The sequence below is a fragment of the Sorex fumeus genome, unplaced genomic scaffold, assembly GCF_029834395.1.
Source record: "Sorex fumeus unplaced genomic scaffold, SorFum_2.1 ptg000029l, whole genome shotgun sequence".
NCBI lineage: Eukaryota > Metazoa > Chordata > Mammalia > Eulipotyphla > Soricidae > Sorex > Sorex fumeus.
Genome location: NW_026606086.1, coordinates 12,467,782 through 12,486,590, shown reverse-complemented (window position 1 = coordinate 12,486,590; position 18,809 = coordinate 12,467,782). Strand labels below are relative to the sequence as shown.

Genomic DNA, 18,809 nt, shown 5'->3' with positions numbered 1-18,809 from the left:
ATTTCCTACCACCAATGGTCCCAGCATCCCTCCTACCCCCTCCCCCCGCCCCCCGCCCATTTCCTCCACCCCCACCCTGCCTCTGTGACAGGGCATTCTCTTTTGTTCTCTGTCTCCTTTTGGGTGTTGTAGTTTGCAATAGAGGCATTGAGTGGCCATTGTGTTCGATCTATAGTCTACTTTCAGCCTGCATCTCCCATCCTGAGCAGGCCCTCCTAGCACCCTTTACTTGATGGTCCCTTCTCTATCGGAGCTGCCAGCATGTGAGGCCGGCTCCTAAGCTGTGGAGCAAACCTCCTGGTACTTATCTCTACTATTCTTGGGTGTTAGCTCCATTCGCGTCTTTGGGGTCTGCAATGCATCTCTTGTCTTCTCTGCTCAACATGTATGCGAACCTATGTTTTACTTTTAGGCAGGCAGGGGAGGGCAGAGAACTTTCTTTGTATTTGCAATTTTTCTGTTGGCATCAACTCAAGCCTTTCCTCATGCCAAAGTGGGGTATTGGGACATTGTATGACGTTTTCAATTGCAACAGAGTTACCTCAAGAGGACAGGGAATGATTGCAATGTATCTAGCAATAGAGGCTCCTTTTTGATGACCATGAACTTCAAACTTACTGCAGGTGTAAAGTTCGGGGCCGTTGTACCTGCTCTGAGTTTAAACACACAGACTACACTCATACACAAATGTACACACACAAATGCATACACCGCATATGCATATGTACATACAACTTCATCCATATGCAAATGCACAAATGCACACACACATGTGAATGCATACACGTACACACATGCACACTTCCTTTCAACTCTTACATGGCATCTTTGTCTCTGCTGAGAGGGATTTTTCCCTGCAGCCTGAATGGTAACAATTCCTAGTGGACAAGGAATCAGTAGGCAAGGAAGGAAACATTTTTAGAAAGGAAGCATCTTGATTCAAATTTCCCAAAGAGCATTTAAAATTCCAAATTCACTCCTTTCCAAGTGGGGTATGTACCTGGGTCACCAGACACTCCATCTCATCTCGCTGTCCACTCTTCCCGGAGGCACCTGTGTCACATCTCATCTGGATCACTCCCTGGAGAAGCCCTTGGTTCTCAGGCACATCCAGGCCTCCTGACCTTCACTCAGTGCTTTCCAGTTTTCTCCCTGAACTCTGCTGGTATTTACACCAATCCTCCTTACCTGGGGACACACTGTGAGCTCTCTATAAAGAGGAACTAAATAGAGTCTTGGAGGCCTTATGCCACCAGCCCCAAGGAATTCATGTCTTTCCTCTGAGCCTTGTTCAGAGTTGGCCTCACTGCATTCAAGGTCACTGCTGTGGGGATATGGTGCTGCCAACAGGTCAACTTATACCTGCGGGGCAAGTGTATCAGCAGTCTGATGGTGTCTTCAGGCTTCCTGATACCCCCAAATTGCTGCTGTGCCTTTGGCCAGACCCCAACAACTTGGGGCCAAATTTACCAAGAAATTAAACTGCCAAAAGTTAGGTATGTGGAAGCCTCGCCACAAACCACTTCTGGCTCAGCTATACAAGCTCATTTCATGGCCTTATTTCAGAGACTCATAAATAAATCTTGAGAGATCAGAAGCCGCAGTTAATCTTGGACCCATACATGGCTAAACAGACTAGGGTAAATCGGAGGGGGGGAGGGTTGGCCTGTGCCTGCCCAAGCAGAGCCACCAGCAGCCGCTTGCTTCCACAATCCAAAAGTTCTGCCATACCCTCGGCCTGACTCCACTGTCTCAGGATGGACCTCACCAAGATACAATTTGTTGAAAATTTTGGCATGCAGGTTTTGTGACTGAAATCTCTAGGCTTTCTCGGAGTTGGGGTGGGCTACCTCCCCACACTTCCCAATACCTCTGAGAGCACTGGCAGTCAACCCATGAACCAACTCCAGCACCACCATGTAAACTCTACTACCAGTCTTGCTTCAGGGACCCATAAATAAATCTTGAAAAAGAAAAAAAAAAAAGAAAGTCACTGCTGTCCTTTCTGAAGAACAGGGAAAGAGTGGCCTTATGTAGGTGGAGAACCTACATAAGCCTCTTCCCCTTTTCTCCCTGCCCAGCAAGGAAGAAAAGAAGTGACAAAAGATGTCTGAGGTGCCAAGTTTGTGGGCCATGGGATGCACTGCCCAGCAGCCGTTCCTGCGAGCCTCCAGTTATTCATGGCACCAAAGCCCCAGGAGAGGCTGGAGGGACAGTCCAGCAGCGAAGGCACTTACCTTGCATATGGTTAATCCTTTTTTTTTTCCTCTTTTGGGTCACACCCAGTGATGCTTAGAGGTTACTCCTGGCTCTGTACTCAGGAACTACTCCTAGTGGTGCATGGGGGGCCATATGGGATGCTGGGGATTGAACCCAGGTCAGCCACATGCAAGGCAAACGCCCTACCTTTTGCTATTGCTCCGGCCTCGCATATGGCCAACTGGGTTTGATCCTCAGTGGGTGTAAGCACCTCCGGGAGTGATTCCTGGGCCCCTCCATGTATGACTCCAAAGCAAAATAAGAATAATCATTTAAAATAGAGAGAGAGATTCCATGAACTTTTATGAAGCCCACAAGTCTCTTTCCATTGATTCCAACCAAAGTGAATAAACAAAGACCGACTGAGGTGAGCACTGGGCTCATGCCATGCCCACAGGCACCAGGACAGTTCCTGGTTAGCATGGCAGTTCATGATGGGCCAAGTGAGGTCAGGAACACAGACCTCAGGTGTCTGGGATAAGCAGGGAAGGCAACAGTCTGAAATCATACTGTCAAAGACAGTGTGAAGAGCCAAAGACGAGGAGCTTCTTCCCCCTGTGGAGATTCACTCCCCCAGCCTATGGGAGTGAGTGTCTTAGCTACTTTCTTTCCCTACAATAAATGCATTATTCCTATCTGGGTACTCATGTCTTCTATCTTTCAAATTTGGGGGGTGTTGGAGCCATACTCAGCGATTCTCATAGTTACCCCCACTCAGCGCTCTGAGGTCACTGCTCCGGGACCATTGTATGGCAGGGATGGACATGGGGGTGACTTCAAGCCAGGCATGTGCCTTAACTCCCAGATTACCCCATCCAGCCCTCCCTTACTTAAAAAACAATGTTGGCTTTCATTATTTTCTGCTCTCCGTGAAAATGCTTGGTTTTTAAAATTTTGTTGTTTTGGGACCACATCTGGTGGTGTTCAGAGCTTCTTCCTGGCTCTACTTCTTCCTGGGCTTTGGGGGATCATATGTGGTATGGGGGATCTGACCTGGGTCCAACATGTGCAAAGCAAGTGCCATTCCTGTTGTGTTATCTCTCTGGCTTTGTGAAATTGTTCCTGAGGAGACGCAAGAATCAGGGAGGGGGGAGGGGGGTGGGGGTTGGGGGCTGTGCATGCTGGGTGAGAACCCACACTTGTTCATACTTTATCAGCATGAGTTGAGAAAGGTCGTGAGCAACTCCTTAGCCAGGGGCTCTAGACCACCATGGTCCACTGTTTTCTCTCACCTCCTCAGTCTTCTTTGTTTCTGCATCCCTAAAGAAAGCTTTCTGCCAAGCACAGCTCCAAATCCTGAACTCCTTCTCCAAGGCCAGCCTCCAAATAGTCCCTAAGCCTCCACCCTCAGGGCCTGCATTTCAGGCTCCTCAGAAGAGGCTCAATTCTTGGGATTCTTTAGGGAGCAAGATGGTGGCTTCCCCTGTAGCACACCTTCTGCTTCTCTTTCTTCTCTCCTGTCTTCCTACGCTGTATTCAGTGGTCTGGAGGCCACTTCTGGAAATACTCTCAGCCAGAAGGTTCCATGCTGCACCCTGGCAACGCAGTGCTGCTTGGGCACTCAGGGCCACATCTGGCAGTGCTAAGGATGGTGTCTAGGATGCAGTGCTAGAGACCGAATTCAGCACTTAGCACATGACATGCATGCACTCCTAATCCCTGAGCTATCCCTCCCACCCCTTGCAGCCCGGTTCTTTGTTTTCTTCAGTCACTTCTTCTGTCTGCCTTCAGCCGCTGGTCTGTGCACTGCTTCACTGCACCGCCAGAGAATGAGGGATCAGTCTAGTGCAGGTCACAGGGCAATACAGATGTGCACTCTGGTCTTCCAGCAGCCTGAGGGAGTGGACATGGGGCACTGCACGTATAGTTCAGGGTCCTTCTCTAGTTCTGGAACCAGCCTCTGAGCCATCCTGGTGCAGAGGGACTGTGGAGTGTCCTATTCAAGCCCTTCATTCTCCCAGCATTGGGAGTTTCTTTAATTTCCCCATCTGGGCGTGGAACACTGCCCATGAGTCATAGCATGTATTGTTCCCTGCACTCTGGCTACATTTTAATGAAGCCTAAACTCTGATCCTGCAATCGGCTGAAACTTTGGAAGCTAAGCTGAAACCCTCTTTAAACTCAAAATAAAACTCAAGTCTCTGTGCAAGGCTTGGCTCATATTAGCCCAGACAGCTAGATTCCACACTCCTTTGCCCAGTTAAATTATTTCAGTGATTTCTTTGTAGGCAGTGTTTGTCTTATCAAACACGAATGCCAGGTTCCTACTCCAGGAAAACTGCAGAAATATTTGAGAGTCTACAAAACAGAAATATTTGAGGATTCTCAAAAACAGAGTAATCACCCAAAGCTTTGAGGAGAATTCCTCAAAGATTTGAGGATCCTAAAACAAGGTGAGAAAATCCCAATCCAATCCCAATGTTTCCGTTGAGGCATGAACATACTGCCAATGATTGCTGACTGTAATTAGTTTGATTTTCATTCTTTCTAGTTCTTCATGAACACACCTCGTGTCTTTAAAACTATCAGATGAACCACTTCTCTGATGACAAGTCTTGCAAATTCACTGTGGACACACAGGTAAGTCTATTATAATTTCTGGAGAGATTTCTTCATGATATTTATTAATGTTTTTCTGATTTATTCAAAATCTCTTTTTATAACTGGAAAGAGAGGACAAGGATTAAGGCACTTGCCTGCCACATGGCAGAGCCCAGTTCAATGTCCAGCACTAAATATGGTCTCGTGAGCACCACCAGCTGTCACGCCTGAGTACAGAATGAGAAAGAGTCCCTGAGCACCACTGGGTTTGACCTGGCCTCCCTCAATCCCCAAAATATCTGTAGCCTAGGCTGGACAGCTGGCTCAGAAGGCTGAAGTGCATACTGTGTGTGCAGAAAGCCAGTGCCATCTGGTCGAACACCTCTGGGAGCTACCGAGAACTGCTGGGTGTGGCCCCCAAACTAACCAAATAAATAAAAATAAAATATCGTTATAGCCTGGTACTTAGTAGAAAGACTCTACAAAAAAAAACATGAACCAATCAGTCATTCAATTAAAACTTGTTTGGATATGGAATAAATTTAATATTTTCTTTCCTTAGCAGCTTGTTTCTTCAACTCTCACTTTAGTCATAATATTTAGTGACGTTCTTTGGTTTGTTTTGGTTTGGGGGTCCCACCCAGTAGTACCTTTGGGTCACTCTTGGCAGTGCTCAGGGACCATGAGTAGTGCCAGGGATCAAACTGAGGTCAACTGCATGCAAGGCAAGGGCCTAATGTAGGATAACATTGGTTTGTCCTTTCTCCCTTCCTGCGGGGAGGTTAGGTTTATTGGGTTACACCCATCACAGTGTTCCCGAGGCACTCCCATTCCTCTGTGTTTATATTTAACCTCTCCTCTATGCTCTGCTTCCCCAACTGGTCAATCACCTTTATCCCCAAATTAGGCTTGTGACTTGTAAGGTCAGATCTTTCTAAGGACTCTGAATTTTGTATTTGTAAGTGAAATATTGCTTTCCTCTTTCCCTTATGTTCTTTGCAGTTTGCTTTAGAGCAATGTCCTTTTAGTATAGACACAGGAAAACAGTTAATGCTATGCTTTGGTAACAGGAGTTAATTGATTCTGAATAATATTTACTAATGGACATCTGTTATACTTACTCGACTTAAGCCTCTGTTGCTCGTAGTTCCTAGCACTCCAAAACCAGAGTCCCGACGAAGGGACTGGATGGATCCAGGGCAAGCAGTAAGCTACCCTGGCATCAGAATGGGACAGGCCAACTGCCATGAAACTTAAAAGTTAAGAGCATGGTCCTGGATAAATTCTGTCATGCCCCAGTGACTGAACAAGGACCCTGCTAGGGTTAGGAAAGACTAATCTGGCCTGAGGGCTATGGTCTGCAATCTATAAGGAGATATCCCCAGGAGAGCCACCCTATAAGATCAATATAGCTCTTACTGTGTCCACACAAAAGACTAGGAAGATTATTAAGATGTAAGTAAATCTAAGATGATTGTTTATGGACTAAGGAAAGGAGAAGTATGTCCTTAGGTGAGATTCTGCCCTTGAATGGTTCTCCCAGGAGATCTTTGTCTTAGAAGAGCTTCCCCAGAAGGAAGGGGAACATATCTTGACTGTGCTACCTCACCAGGGTGTAGTTGCTACTCCCAGTGCTTGGAGGTTGGGCTCTAGACTAAGGCTTCAAGACTGGGCGAGGAGCGACAAGCCTGGGGGATGGGAGGAACACAGGTGGGCGAGACTAGAAGGAAGCAGAGGGAGACAAAATTGGAATAAACTGACTGATCACCAAACAGCCTCGCCACCCCTCCTCCATGCATCTGTTGGTGGTGGCTGCAGGCCGGGGTGAGGATGGGGCTCATGGCGCCCAACGCACGTGCTGGGGGAGAGCCCGCTGTTGCTCATTTATTTCTTGAATACACAGCCTTGCCTGTGGTACTATTCCTCCTGCCCCTATTTAGTTACTGCTTAAGAAAAAAAATCTTAAAGAACAGTGAATTTTTTCAAACTGGTCTTTATTTATTTTTTTCAAAGTCAAAATATAAGTATGAGGTGATTTGTTTTATTTTTAAAATTTTTAATTTTTAAAAACTTTTTATTAGTGAACCATTGTGAGGTACCGTTACAAACTTATGAACTTTGTGTTTGCATTGCAGTCATACAATGATCTTTTACCCATCCCTCCACTAGTGCCCATTATCCAGACCAAACTCGATGGCCACTCCATACCTCTATTGCAAACCACAACACCCAAAAGGAGAGAGCGAGAGATGAAACTGGTCTTTAAATAATCCATATCATCCTTTGCACTAAATAACCGGTCAGCTCAGATCTGTTTCTCCTGTCTGGCCACTGTTCTCTATTGAGTGTCTATGATTTCTAACTGGGGCACAACCAAATAATAAATGCAGAATGTTTTAAAAAAAATACTCCTTAAGAGCCAGAGAGATAGTACAGGGGATAAGGCATTTGCATTGCATGCAACTGACCTGAGTTGGGTCCCTGGTACCACCTATGACCCCCGAGGCCTGCCAGAAGTGATCCCTGAGCACAGAGTTTGGGAAAAAACATAGGCAAGTCTGGATGTGGCCTAACTGCTCTCCCCCAAAGGGCAATGCATGCAGTATGTGCAGAAAACCAGCATGTAAATTTTTATTAATTGTGGGGAGGTGACTGGAATCAAACCTGTGGCCTTATACATGTGAATCACACATTCTCTCACTAAATTATATATTCTATCCCGTAAAACACTTTTGAAGTCTGGATAGTACATGAGTTGAAACATTTGCCCTGCCTTGGGGAATTCCAGTTCCCCCTCCTTCACTGAGGTTCCCCAGCCGGACCCTCAAGCCAACACCATCCCTTGAGTATACCAGGTACAGCTACTATTGTGTGAAAGTGGATTTATTCCTGAACTTGTGGGTTCTTGAGATTGTATGAAAGAATTGCAGACAAAACTCAGGAACTTGAGAAGGTACAGTTTATTATATATCTCAAATAGATGGTCCGGGCCCCCCAGTGTCCAGATCTCTCCTTGTGTATGATGTCACTCATCCTGTTACTTGATATGTGGTCCAGTGTACGACGTCCTGGTCCTGTCCCTTAGTACCTTCCTGATAACATGGGACTGGGAGAGGAATTCAGGACCTTGTACCTGCAAGGCATGTGCTCCTGCCCCTGAGCTATCTTCCTGGCCCCAGAAAATTTGAAAATAATTTACCCTTTTGAGCCAGAGAGATAGTACAGCAAGTAGGGTATGCTCAGGGATCACTCCTGGCAGGCTCGAGTAACCATAGGATGTGCTAAGAATCAAACCCAGGTCAGACATGTGCAAGGAAGTGTCCTGCCTGCTGTACTCTTGTTCCAGCCAAATCATAGAAATGTTTTTCTCAGAAATCCTCAGTTTTTCTGTCAGAGTTAGCACCCATAAGTGAAGGACCTTCACACAATCTTTCATCCTTCTATTTCCTTCTGGATGGGAAAAGCATTATTTTATCTATAATATATTTAGCAAGCTACTGAGAATATCCAGCCCACATGGCAGAGCCTGGCAAGCCACCTGTGATGTTCCAAATATGCCAATATCAGTAGCTAAAATGGTCTTATTTCCCTAACCCTGAAGGAGTCTCCAGCTGAGTTGGGAAGAACAAGAGGGCTTGTACTAAACAAATGGCACGCACGTCAACAGGCGGAAATGTGCCCCGCAAGTATCTGGCCACCAAGGTGGCCCACAAGAGCAGCACCAGCCATGAGTGGTGTGAAGAAGCTGCACCGCTACTGACCCAACACCATGGCACTACGCGAGATCCGCCAGCTACTGTTCCAGCGACTGGTTCGAGAGATCACGCAGGACTTCAAGACCGACCTGCACTCCCAGAGCTCAACTGTCATGGCGCTACAGGAGGCAGGCGAAGCCTACCTGGTGGGGCTCTTCAAGGACACCAACCTCTGCGCATTCCCCGCCAAGTGCATCACCATTATGCCCAAGGACATCCAGCTGGTGTGCTTCATCCATGGAGAGAGAGCATAAAGTTTATGATGCTAAACTCTCAGGGCTGGGACAAATGGAGATGCTACTGGTGCCTGCTCGAGTAATCGATGATTAATTGGATGACAGTGACAGTGACAGTGATCACAAATCACAAATCATCCTGTTATTCGTCGATTGCCTCGAGCAGGCCCCAGTAACGTCTCCTTCATCCTAGCCCTGAGATTATATTCAAGGCTCTTTAGGAGAATGAGACCCATCATAGTTACTGGTATTTGGCATATTGGGTATGCCACAGGGAGTTTGCCAGACTCTGCCGTGTGGGAAGGCTACATTCGGTAGCCTGCCAGTTTGTCCAAAGTAGGAATGAGATAATAAGATGTCATAATAAGATGTCGCACGGCCGCAAATGCGGCCGCGCTGTTCTGGGAGCTGGTTTTTATAGTCTCTGAGTCTTGGCCGTTGATGGGATTACACGGCGCCAGGGGGCCAGTTGGTGGGTGTGACCCCCGACTACTGGAATTTGGAGGATCTGGGTGGAGGATGCTCAGCCCAAATCCGAGTAGGCTTGGAGATCTCGGTCCCAGAACCCGCGTGACTTTGTCCCTCTGCCAGTACCTTCATGTGTGCGGAGAAAGTGATATTTAGCTAAATATTTTTCAACATTACTTTGTTAAAAATAAATAATCAAATTTACTACTTACTATATTATATTACTTTTTATCTAAGTTACATTAGTCTATAGTTTTAAAACTTGGTATAATCAAGGGAAATACAAAACAAAATAGCATTAAGAATGGAACACATCTGTATTTAGAATGGTCACTAATAAAATCTGGACAAAATCATAAAAAAAAGAATGGATCACATCAAAAAGACTGAAAACAGTCTGTACTGGTGGGATTGAGATGAGAAAGGAAAATGTATATTTAAAATTAATTAATTTTAAATTAAAAATTAAAGTTAGGAGTAGAACTCCCATAAGATCCAGATATACCATTTCTTGACATCTATCCCCCATACACAAAAATTAATTAAAAATTAAAATTAAAATACAGGAGTTATTTAATTAAATTAATTTTAAAATATATGTGTATATATGTGTTCGTTGCTGCACTTAATACAATAGCCAAGATATTGAAATACCCCAAATGTCCAACTATGAATGGATCAAGAAGTTCTGGTATTGATACACAATGGAGGACTGTGCAATTCTTGGGACAAAATCATGTATTTTGTAACAACATGGATGGAAGTGGGGGACATCACCATGCTGAGTGAAGCAGAAGGAAAGAGATAGATACGGAATAATCTCTCTCATAGCCAAGACTTAAATATACACAACAAGGCAGTAAGGAAGTCCAAAAGAAACACAACAGCAACACAACTGATTCACACAACTGAGTCAGTGTGGGGGAGGAAACTAGTGGGAGGGGCATTGGGGTCCCTGGGGGAGGGTTTACGGATGAGGGGTGTGGTGTTGAAATTATGCATGTGAGAAACTATTATTAAAAGTACTATAGTCAGAACCTCAATAAATATTTTATTAGCAGATAAAATATAAAAACTTCTGTTTAAAAATACAACGTCAGGAAAGGCACTGTAACACTGCCCTCCTGTTGTTCATCAATTTGCTCAAGCGGGCCCAGTAACATCTCCATTGTGAGACTTGTTGTTACTGTATTTGGCATATTGAATACACCATAGGTAGCTTGCCAGGCTCTGCCGTGCGGGCGGGATACTCTCAGTAGCTTGCCCGGCTCTCCGAGAGGGACGAAGGAATTTTATTTGTTAATAAAATAAAATATTTATTGAGGTTCTGACTATAGTACTTTTAATAATAGTTTCTCACATACATAATTTCTGGGTCAGCTGCGTGCAAGGCATGTGCCCTACCCTCTGTGCTATCGCTCCAGCCCATCAGTAAAGGCATGAAATAAAATGTGGTGACCTCCTTGTCCTCTTCATCCTCATTTTCTCTATCTTATATGTAGCTGTCTAATTCTTCTCTTCCTCCTAACACTTCTTTCTAAAGAATCAGCAACTTTTGTGATTTACTCTTTATCAATTTGGGGAGGCATGTTCTGTGGTGCTCAGGACTTACCCCTGGCTCTGTACTCTGGGATCATGCCCGGAAGTGCTTTAGGGACCATATCGGGTGCCAGACGTTAAACCAGGTGAGCCGCATGCAATGCAACAACTGTATCTGCTGTACTATTGCTCCAGCTCCTCAACTTTTTGTATTACCCAAATCATATATTATTATGTTTAAAGAGGGAATTTTACCCCTTAAATATTTTTCTACTTGCAAATATATTTTGAAAAATTCTAATTAAAGGCCAGAGAGATAGTACAGGGGTTAAGACACTTGCCTTGCATCCTGATCACCGCAGTTCAGTCTCTGGCACCACCTGTGGTCCCTCCAGCCCCTCTAGGAGTGATCCCTGAGCACGTGACTAGGAGTCATCCCTGAGCATTGTGGGTATGACCCACACCCCCTCCAAATCTTTTAGTTAAATCCATCACAGTAGTTTATATTACAGTGAGAGTGATTCTCCCACATACATTTCTTTTCTTTTCCCACCAGTTCAAGTAGAAGCCCTAGAAAAGGACTCATTTATTTAGTATGTTGTCTTCACTCTATACAGTCATACTACCCCCTGCCTTCTTATGTGGGATCTGAATGATCCTACCTCAGGCATTATTCTTCCTAAGAGTAATTATTCAGTTTCTCCCCCTTGGAGAGCTACGGAGAGTAGCCCGCTTGCATGGCAGAGCCTGGCAAGCTCCCTGTGGTGTATTCAATATGCCAAAAACAGTAACAATGATGGGTCTCATTCCCCTGACCCTGAAAGAGCCTCCAATGTGGCACCGTTGGGAAGGATGAGTAAAGAGAGGCTGCTAAAATGTCAGGGCTAGGATAAAAGGAGACGTTACTGGCGCCTGCTCAAGCAAATCGATGAACGATGGGATGACAGTGATACGGTGAAGAGTAATTATAAATCTTTTCATCTCTTGATGATACTGGATCTTTTTGTTTTGAAACTGGGGAGGAAGGAGAAGAAAGAAATTTTGCTTTTCCACATGCAGAATCTGTTTTGTTTTATTTTTAAAGATTAATTAGCATGAATGGAGGGAAGCACCATGATTTACAATTCTGTTAATGGCAGGGTTTTGCTCATAGAACATTCCAACACTCCGCCTTCCACTAGAACATTCATTTCCTTCCTCCTTGTCCCTTCTTAACCTCCCCTGCCCCCCCGCCACCCCAGGTCAGCTCAGTTCTGTGAACCAGCTCTCAGATTCATTTGCCTTTGACCCGTTGTCATTTCTTTCCTCTGTTTCTTTATATCCCACATATGAGGGAGATCGATTGCTTCGAGCAGGCCCCAGTAACGTTTCCTTCGTCCTAGCCCTGAGATAGTGCCATATTCAAGGCTCTTTAGGAGAATGAGACCCATCATTGTTACTGGTATTTGGCATATTGGATACGCCACGGGGAGTTTGCCAGACTCTGCCGTGTGGGCAGGCTACATTCGGTAGCCTGCCAGTTTGTCAAAGTAGGAATGAGATCATGAGGGAGATCATTCTGTCTATTTCTCTCCCTCTGACTCAGCAAGATGCTCTCTAGATCCATTCACCTAGCAGCACGCTGAATAATTCAATTTAAATTGAATCTCATAGCCAGGGAGTATTCCATTGTGTTAAGTACTGGACCATAGTTTTTGTTTTCAGTCTGATCCGTTATTGGACACTTGGGTCGTTTTCAGATTTCGGCTATTGTGAGTAATGCTGCAATTAACATAGGAGTGAAGATGTCTTTTTCTGAATAGAATTGTTGGGTCCTGGAGTCGATGCCAGGAAGTGGACATTACTGGACCTGGTGGAGGTCCCCCCTCATGTCTCCATTCCTGATGTCCTCAGTGAGGGGCCCCTGAGGCAGCCTTCTCTTGCTAGGACTGAAAAGAAGGGGAGCCATGAGAGAGCATGCTACTGTGGCCACCTAGATCCAATATGCTGTTGCATGGTGATGCTGGAAACGGTTGATGAAATAGAGGAGGGAGCTTGGAGAGAGTCCGCTGCCAAAGATGCTGATTTAGACATGCGCAGGACAGGAAGAGAGAAAGACCTGCTTGGACAGAGGCACCATATCCATTAAAGTCGATCTGTAGTCCTGACAATGCACATTTGCTCAAGGGGCCAGGCTGAAGAGACCCAGCGAGGATGATTGTCAGGTCATGTGCAGAGGGGGCTGGGGTCTTGGGGTCTCCACTGTTTGCTAGCAAACTGGTTTTCCAAATCTGCATTTCTGCTGTTCATGGATTGTGTGCTTGTCCTATCATCTGGATTCCCCCACAAAACTCCTCCTGTAGTTATCTTGCAGGTGGCTTGGGTTGAAATGGAAACTTCTCATGGAGACAGCACTCCCATAGCATGTACCCTCCTATCATGGCACCTATTGGAGTGTGTTTACAACTTGAGAATCTGTTGTTTTTAAGAGTGACACAGTCTACATGGGCCTTCTAGAAAGATCTCAGCTTAATCCCCAGATTTCAAATGCCAGACAGACCAGGACTGCTGTGCCCAGCAGACTCCAGAGGCCCCATGGGGACTCGGTTCCTAGACTTGGCCCAGCCAGGCTCTGCCTGAAATATACTGAGATAATGTTGTAGAAGTCTCACTCCCTGCTTATAATTGGCTCTGAGCACTTTATATGCAACTCACTCCCTTCTCAGAACTGGCTACACATCTCCTGCTCGCCTACCTTTCTGCAAGAACTCATCTACAGGAAGTACCTAAAGTGCCCAGAAACACAATCAAAGCCCCTGCAAGACTGCTAAGTGGGTCCCCTTCTCTGGAGATCTCTGTTGTCAGTCTGACTAGTGGACTCTCTTTCAATATTCTCACCTGGACTGTCATGGTCTTCTAGTAAATTCTTTTACCACCCGCATCCTTGGACCCAGCTGACCTGGGTTTGAGTTCTTCGGATATTCTCAGACTGTCTCCTGCTTTTGTGAGGGACAGGTCATGTCATATAGGGCTATATGATCACCATCATATGTAATAAATAACCCTTAAATAAGAGTAATTGCTTTTATCTGAAAATAATTACCCCCTCCACACACAATAAATTCAAGAAAAAAAAAGGTGAGCTAATATTTTAGTTGGTGACCTTTTTCTGATTGAACACTAAAAGCAATCTTAAAATAGAGAGCCAAGTGAAATAATTGTAACACAATGCAATTCTAATGTAACCAAAGGAAGTGCCACTTTGAGGGTTAAACATGAGTGACAGCCTCCCAAAGTTGAGAAGGGGCAGTGTTCCCCCTCGGCTGCAGGGGGCCTGGATTTCCTCAGAGTGGGGCTTTCTGGGACGCTCAGATGCCTCCTGAGCACTGAAGGCAGAGATCCTGGGGTGCAGGTGTGGAAGAAACACTTCTAGTGCTAGTGAAAGTAGATTTTCCAGTGATGGTGGGTTGCTGAGAATTGTATGAAAGGCTTGCATACAAAAGTTGGAAGATTAAAAGTTAGAGTGTACTGTACAGATAGAGTAGATGAGTCTGGGTCCCCTCCCCAGATATTCAGGCTTCTCTTTAACCTATGAGCAGCATCACCAGTCCTGTCCCTGTCCCTGTGAACAACTTCCCAGTTTCACCCCACACTGTCGACTCATTTCCCGTGAGCAATGACCACATCCTGTCCTTGCATCACTCTGTCCTGTGGATGCTCTCCGCAGTCTCCGCCACAGCCACCTGCACGTGGGTGAGAGTGCTGTGCTCTGTACCTGTCGTTGGTTGGGCCTTTGATACCGCAACCGTTCCTGTTGTCCTGCTCCGGCTTTCCGAGTCTCCAGCGCTGGCTGCGTGCACATGAGTGAGACACCTGTGATCAGCACCTTGTCAATACTGGCACATCGGAGCCTGGCCTGAACCCGAGCTTTCCTGGGAGTCTGAGCCCTGCCTGCATTCTGACCCTGTCTGGGACTGTGTGTCCTGTGTTACTGGGGCATTTGTCCAGGTGTAGAGTCCTACCTAATCTTGGAGGTCACGGAAAAGAGGAGAGAGGAGAGAGAGAGAGACAGAGAGACAGAGAGATAGAGTTACAGAGAGAGAGAGAGAAAGAGAAGAAAAGAGAGAGGAAGTAGAGTGCTAATGCATGGAGTGAGAATCGCAGAGGTGGGAGTGGGGACTTCTTTTCATCTGCTGCTCTATCCCATCCCCGGCCATCCTGCCGTCCATTCTGATTGGCTACCTGTTCCATGGGTGAGATTTAAAATGACCTGGCACTCCACTCTTCCAATTATATGGGGCTCCCACTCTCCCCTATGATTTACTATCCACCTCCAAGGTATTTTTGTAAAGATTTCAAGAATCCTAAAAATTAGGTGACAGTCTGGCATTTGTCAGCAATTATCACTACCCATGTTAAAAAAAAATGTCACTGTAGCACTGTAACACTTTCGTCCTGATATTCATTGATTTGCTCGAGTGGGCACCAGTAACATCTCTATTGTTGAGACTTGTTGTTACTGTTTTTGGCATATCAAATACGTCCTGGTAGCTTGGAACAATAGCACAGCAGGTAGGGTGTTTGCCTTGCACTGGCTGGCCGACCTGGTTTGATTCCTCCTTCCTTCTCAGAGAGCCCATCAAGCTATAGAGAGTAAACCGCCTGCATGGCAGAGCCTGACAAGTTCCCATGGTGTATTCGACATACCCGAAACTGTAACAACAAGTCTCACAATGTAGATGTTATTGGTGCCCGCTCGAGCCAAAAAAAAAAAAAAACCATGAGTGGCTGGGGCAGAGGCTCAAAGTGCAGGACATGTGTAGTGCCGACGTTCCACCCCTGCATCACCATCACAAAGGTCTCCTGAGCACTGCTAGGCCCAAGCACTGAACAGCAAGACCCAAGCGGTCTGCCCACATGGCACCAGAAGTGGCCCCTGTCACCTCTCTCCCCAGCGCAGCTGTATGTGACTCCTATTTAAAAAAAGAAAGAAAGAAAGAAAGAAAGAAAGAAAGAAAGAAAGAAAGAAAGAAAGAAAGAAAGAAAGAAAGACCAATGCCAAAAACTATAGTGAGTTTGGTGGCTGATTTAGAAAAAGGCCAAATGGCATGGGGCCTCTCCCTGTGTCCTAAGTTGCATTTCTATTCAGGAACTTCCAGGATTGCACCAGCCCAGAAAATAAGAAGCCTCATCTCAAGATGTCACCACACTTGATTTTGTGCATTCTATCAGCCTGCTGCTCTTGCAAACAGAATGAAGCGTTTCTTCAAAGTACTGGGATTGACTTCTCGTTTTCTTCACTTTTAACCTGAAAATCTTGTGGTTTTTAGTTCCTAAGTGTTATCTATTCAGTTAATACCTGATTATCTATGCCAAAGAAGGAAAGAAGATAATTTTTTTTAAATAGTTATTTTAGGGCCTGAAGCACAGCGGGAAGAGTGTTTGCCTTGCACACAGCCTCATCGGGTTCGATTTCCTGCATCCCATATGGTCCCCTGAGCACTGCCAGTAGTAATTCCTGAGTGCAAAGCCAGGAGTAATCCCTGAGCTTTGCTGGGTGTGGCCCAAAAAGCAAAAAAAAAAAATCACTTTAAAAATAATTTTAAAAAATTTTTTATTAAACAGCCATGGGCTAGAGAGATAGCACAGCGGTAGGGCGTTTGCCTTGCACGTGGCCAACATGGCCAACCCGAGTTTGATTCCTCCGCCCCTCTCGGAGAGCCCGGCAAGCTACCGAGAGTATCTCGCCCACAAGGCAGAGCCTGGCGAGCTCCCCATGACGTATTTGATACACCAAACACAGTAACAAGAAGTCTCACAATGGAGACTTTACTGGGCTGGAGCAAATTGATGACCAAGGGGAGGACAGTGCTACAGTGCAGTGCTACAGTCACGACTTACAAAGTTACTGCTAGTTGAGTTTTAGGCATACAATAATTCAGCAGCAATCCCTCCACTAGTGTCAACCTCCCTTCAATAGTGTTCCCAGATTCCCTTCCTACCCCAATCCCAACTCAAACCCTTCTTCTCAACTTGACAGGCACATTTCCTCTCCTCATTTTTTGTATAGGATTTGAACATTTCTTTTGTTGATCTTTGTTAGTATTGTATATATCCTGGATATCAAACCTTTATTTGATGTGTTGAACACAAATATTTTTTTCCCATTCAGTTAGCTGTCTTAGTTTTAGCCCTGGTTTTTGTTGTTGTTGTTTGTTTATTTGTTTTTGCCATGTAGAAGCTTTTTAACTTTATATAGTCCCATTTGTTTATAAAAATGACTACTTTTAAAATCTTTTCTAATTTGTGATTTTTGCGCTAAGGATTGTAGGGGACAAGGATGCTTCCAGGCTCTGTGCTCAGACGCAAACCCTAGGGGTGTTCAGGAGACCATATGTGGTGCCTTTGTTCAAGCCCAAGACATGGGCGATGGTGCTGCCTGCAAGGCAAGGGTCTAATATCCTCATTCTCTCTTTGCCTCTGTGAATACTAATTAAAACTTCAAACAAAATAACACTTGCTGGAAGACTGACTCCAGAGAAGCCAGAAAATCCAACCCAATTCTCCACCACGGACTGTGAGCGAGGATGCAGCACATCATCAGAATGAGGGAAGCCACATTCGAATGCATGTCTATTCTCTCTCTAGTTCACAATCTTCCTGCAAACAAGGAAGACAGTTACTCACACTCACTCCTGAGAGCCAAACTAATGGTGAGCAGAGTCTTGTTCTCTTTAGGGCTCTGGAAGATTGCATATGACACAGAGCTAGCAAGGAATGCACTAGAAGGGAGATTAAAATATTTAATCTAACTTTTTTTCTTTTTGGGTCACACCCAGCGAGGCACAGGGGTTTCTCCTGGCTCTGCACTTAGGGATTACTCCTGGCGGTGCTCGGGGGACCATATGGAATGCTGGGAATCGAACCTGGGTCAGCTGCGTGCAAGGCAAACACATTACCTGCTGTGCTATTGGGCTGGAGAAATAGCACAGCAGGTAGGGTATTTGCCTTGCACGTGGCTGACCCTGGTTCAGTTCCCCACCCCTCTCGGAGAGTCCAGCAAACTACCGAGAGTATCCTGCCCTCACGGCAGAGCCTGGCAAGCTCCCCGTGGTGTAGTCGATATGCCAAATACAGTAACAACAAGTCTCACAATGAAGACGTTACTGTGCCCACTTGAGCAAATCGCTGAACAATGGGAGAACAGTGCCACAGTACTACAGTGCTAATCTAACATTGTTAATTTTAATCTGCATAAAGAATGTAGTTTATGCAATATATAAATCAGCTTTTTGGCAAAATTACCCTTTTCAAACTGGCTTGTTAGATAAATTAAAAAAAAATACTGGGGTTGGAGAGATAGTACAGTAGGGAAGACACTTGTCTTTCATGTAGTGAACCCTAGTTCAATCCCCAGAATCCCCTATGATCTCCTGAGTACTACCAGGAGTGATCCCTGAGTGCAGAGCCAAGAGTAAGCCCTGAGTACCACTGGATATGCCCTTCCTCCCAAATCTAAATAGCTGAAGAAATTCTGAGAAATAAGAGAAAGAGAGGCATCAGATAATGTGGTTTTAAATTACACAACAAAGTGACAGTAATTAAAACTGTATGGCAGTGTAATATAAATGGACACACATATCAACGAATAAAATAATCCCACATATAAACCCATACATATATTGATATTCTATGAAAAGGGGGCAATGATCATACAACAGAGAAAGGAAACTCTTTTCAGCAAATGGTGTTGTGAAAACTGAACAGTGTAATGGATGAATCAGTACCACTCTCTAATTCCATATACAAAATCAATTAAAAATGGATTTAAGACCTGAAATCATAAAACAAGCTACCACCTCAAAACTCTGACTTTTGTTACTTCACATACAATGTATTTTGAAGTTTTTCTATTTGGATATATTTTTTATTCAAACTCTTCTAACTTCTTAGATCTGGGTATATGATTCAGTCCCCAGCATAGAGAATTTCTTAGCTATAATTTCTTCAACCAATTTCTTCAAGGATTGCA

The 18,809-nt window shown here is 45.1% G+C and overlaps 1 protein-coding gene across 1 annotated transcript in view; it reads left to right on the top strand.

Moving 5' to 3' along the window:
* The window catches only part of NEDD4 (NEDD4 E3 ubiquitin protein ligase), a 242,778-nt gene that overhangs the window by 11,186 nt on the left and 212,783 nt on the right, over nt 1-18,809 (top strand). Inside the window, exon 2 of the mRNA XM_056115486.1 lies at nt 4,751-4,839. Coding sequence (XP_055971461.1) covers nt 4,789-4,839 — 51 coding nt within the window. The 5' untranslated portion in view covers nt 4,751-4,788. The remainder of the gene's footprint in view (nt 1-4,750; nt 4,840-18,809) is intronic.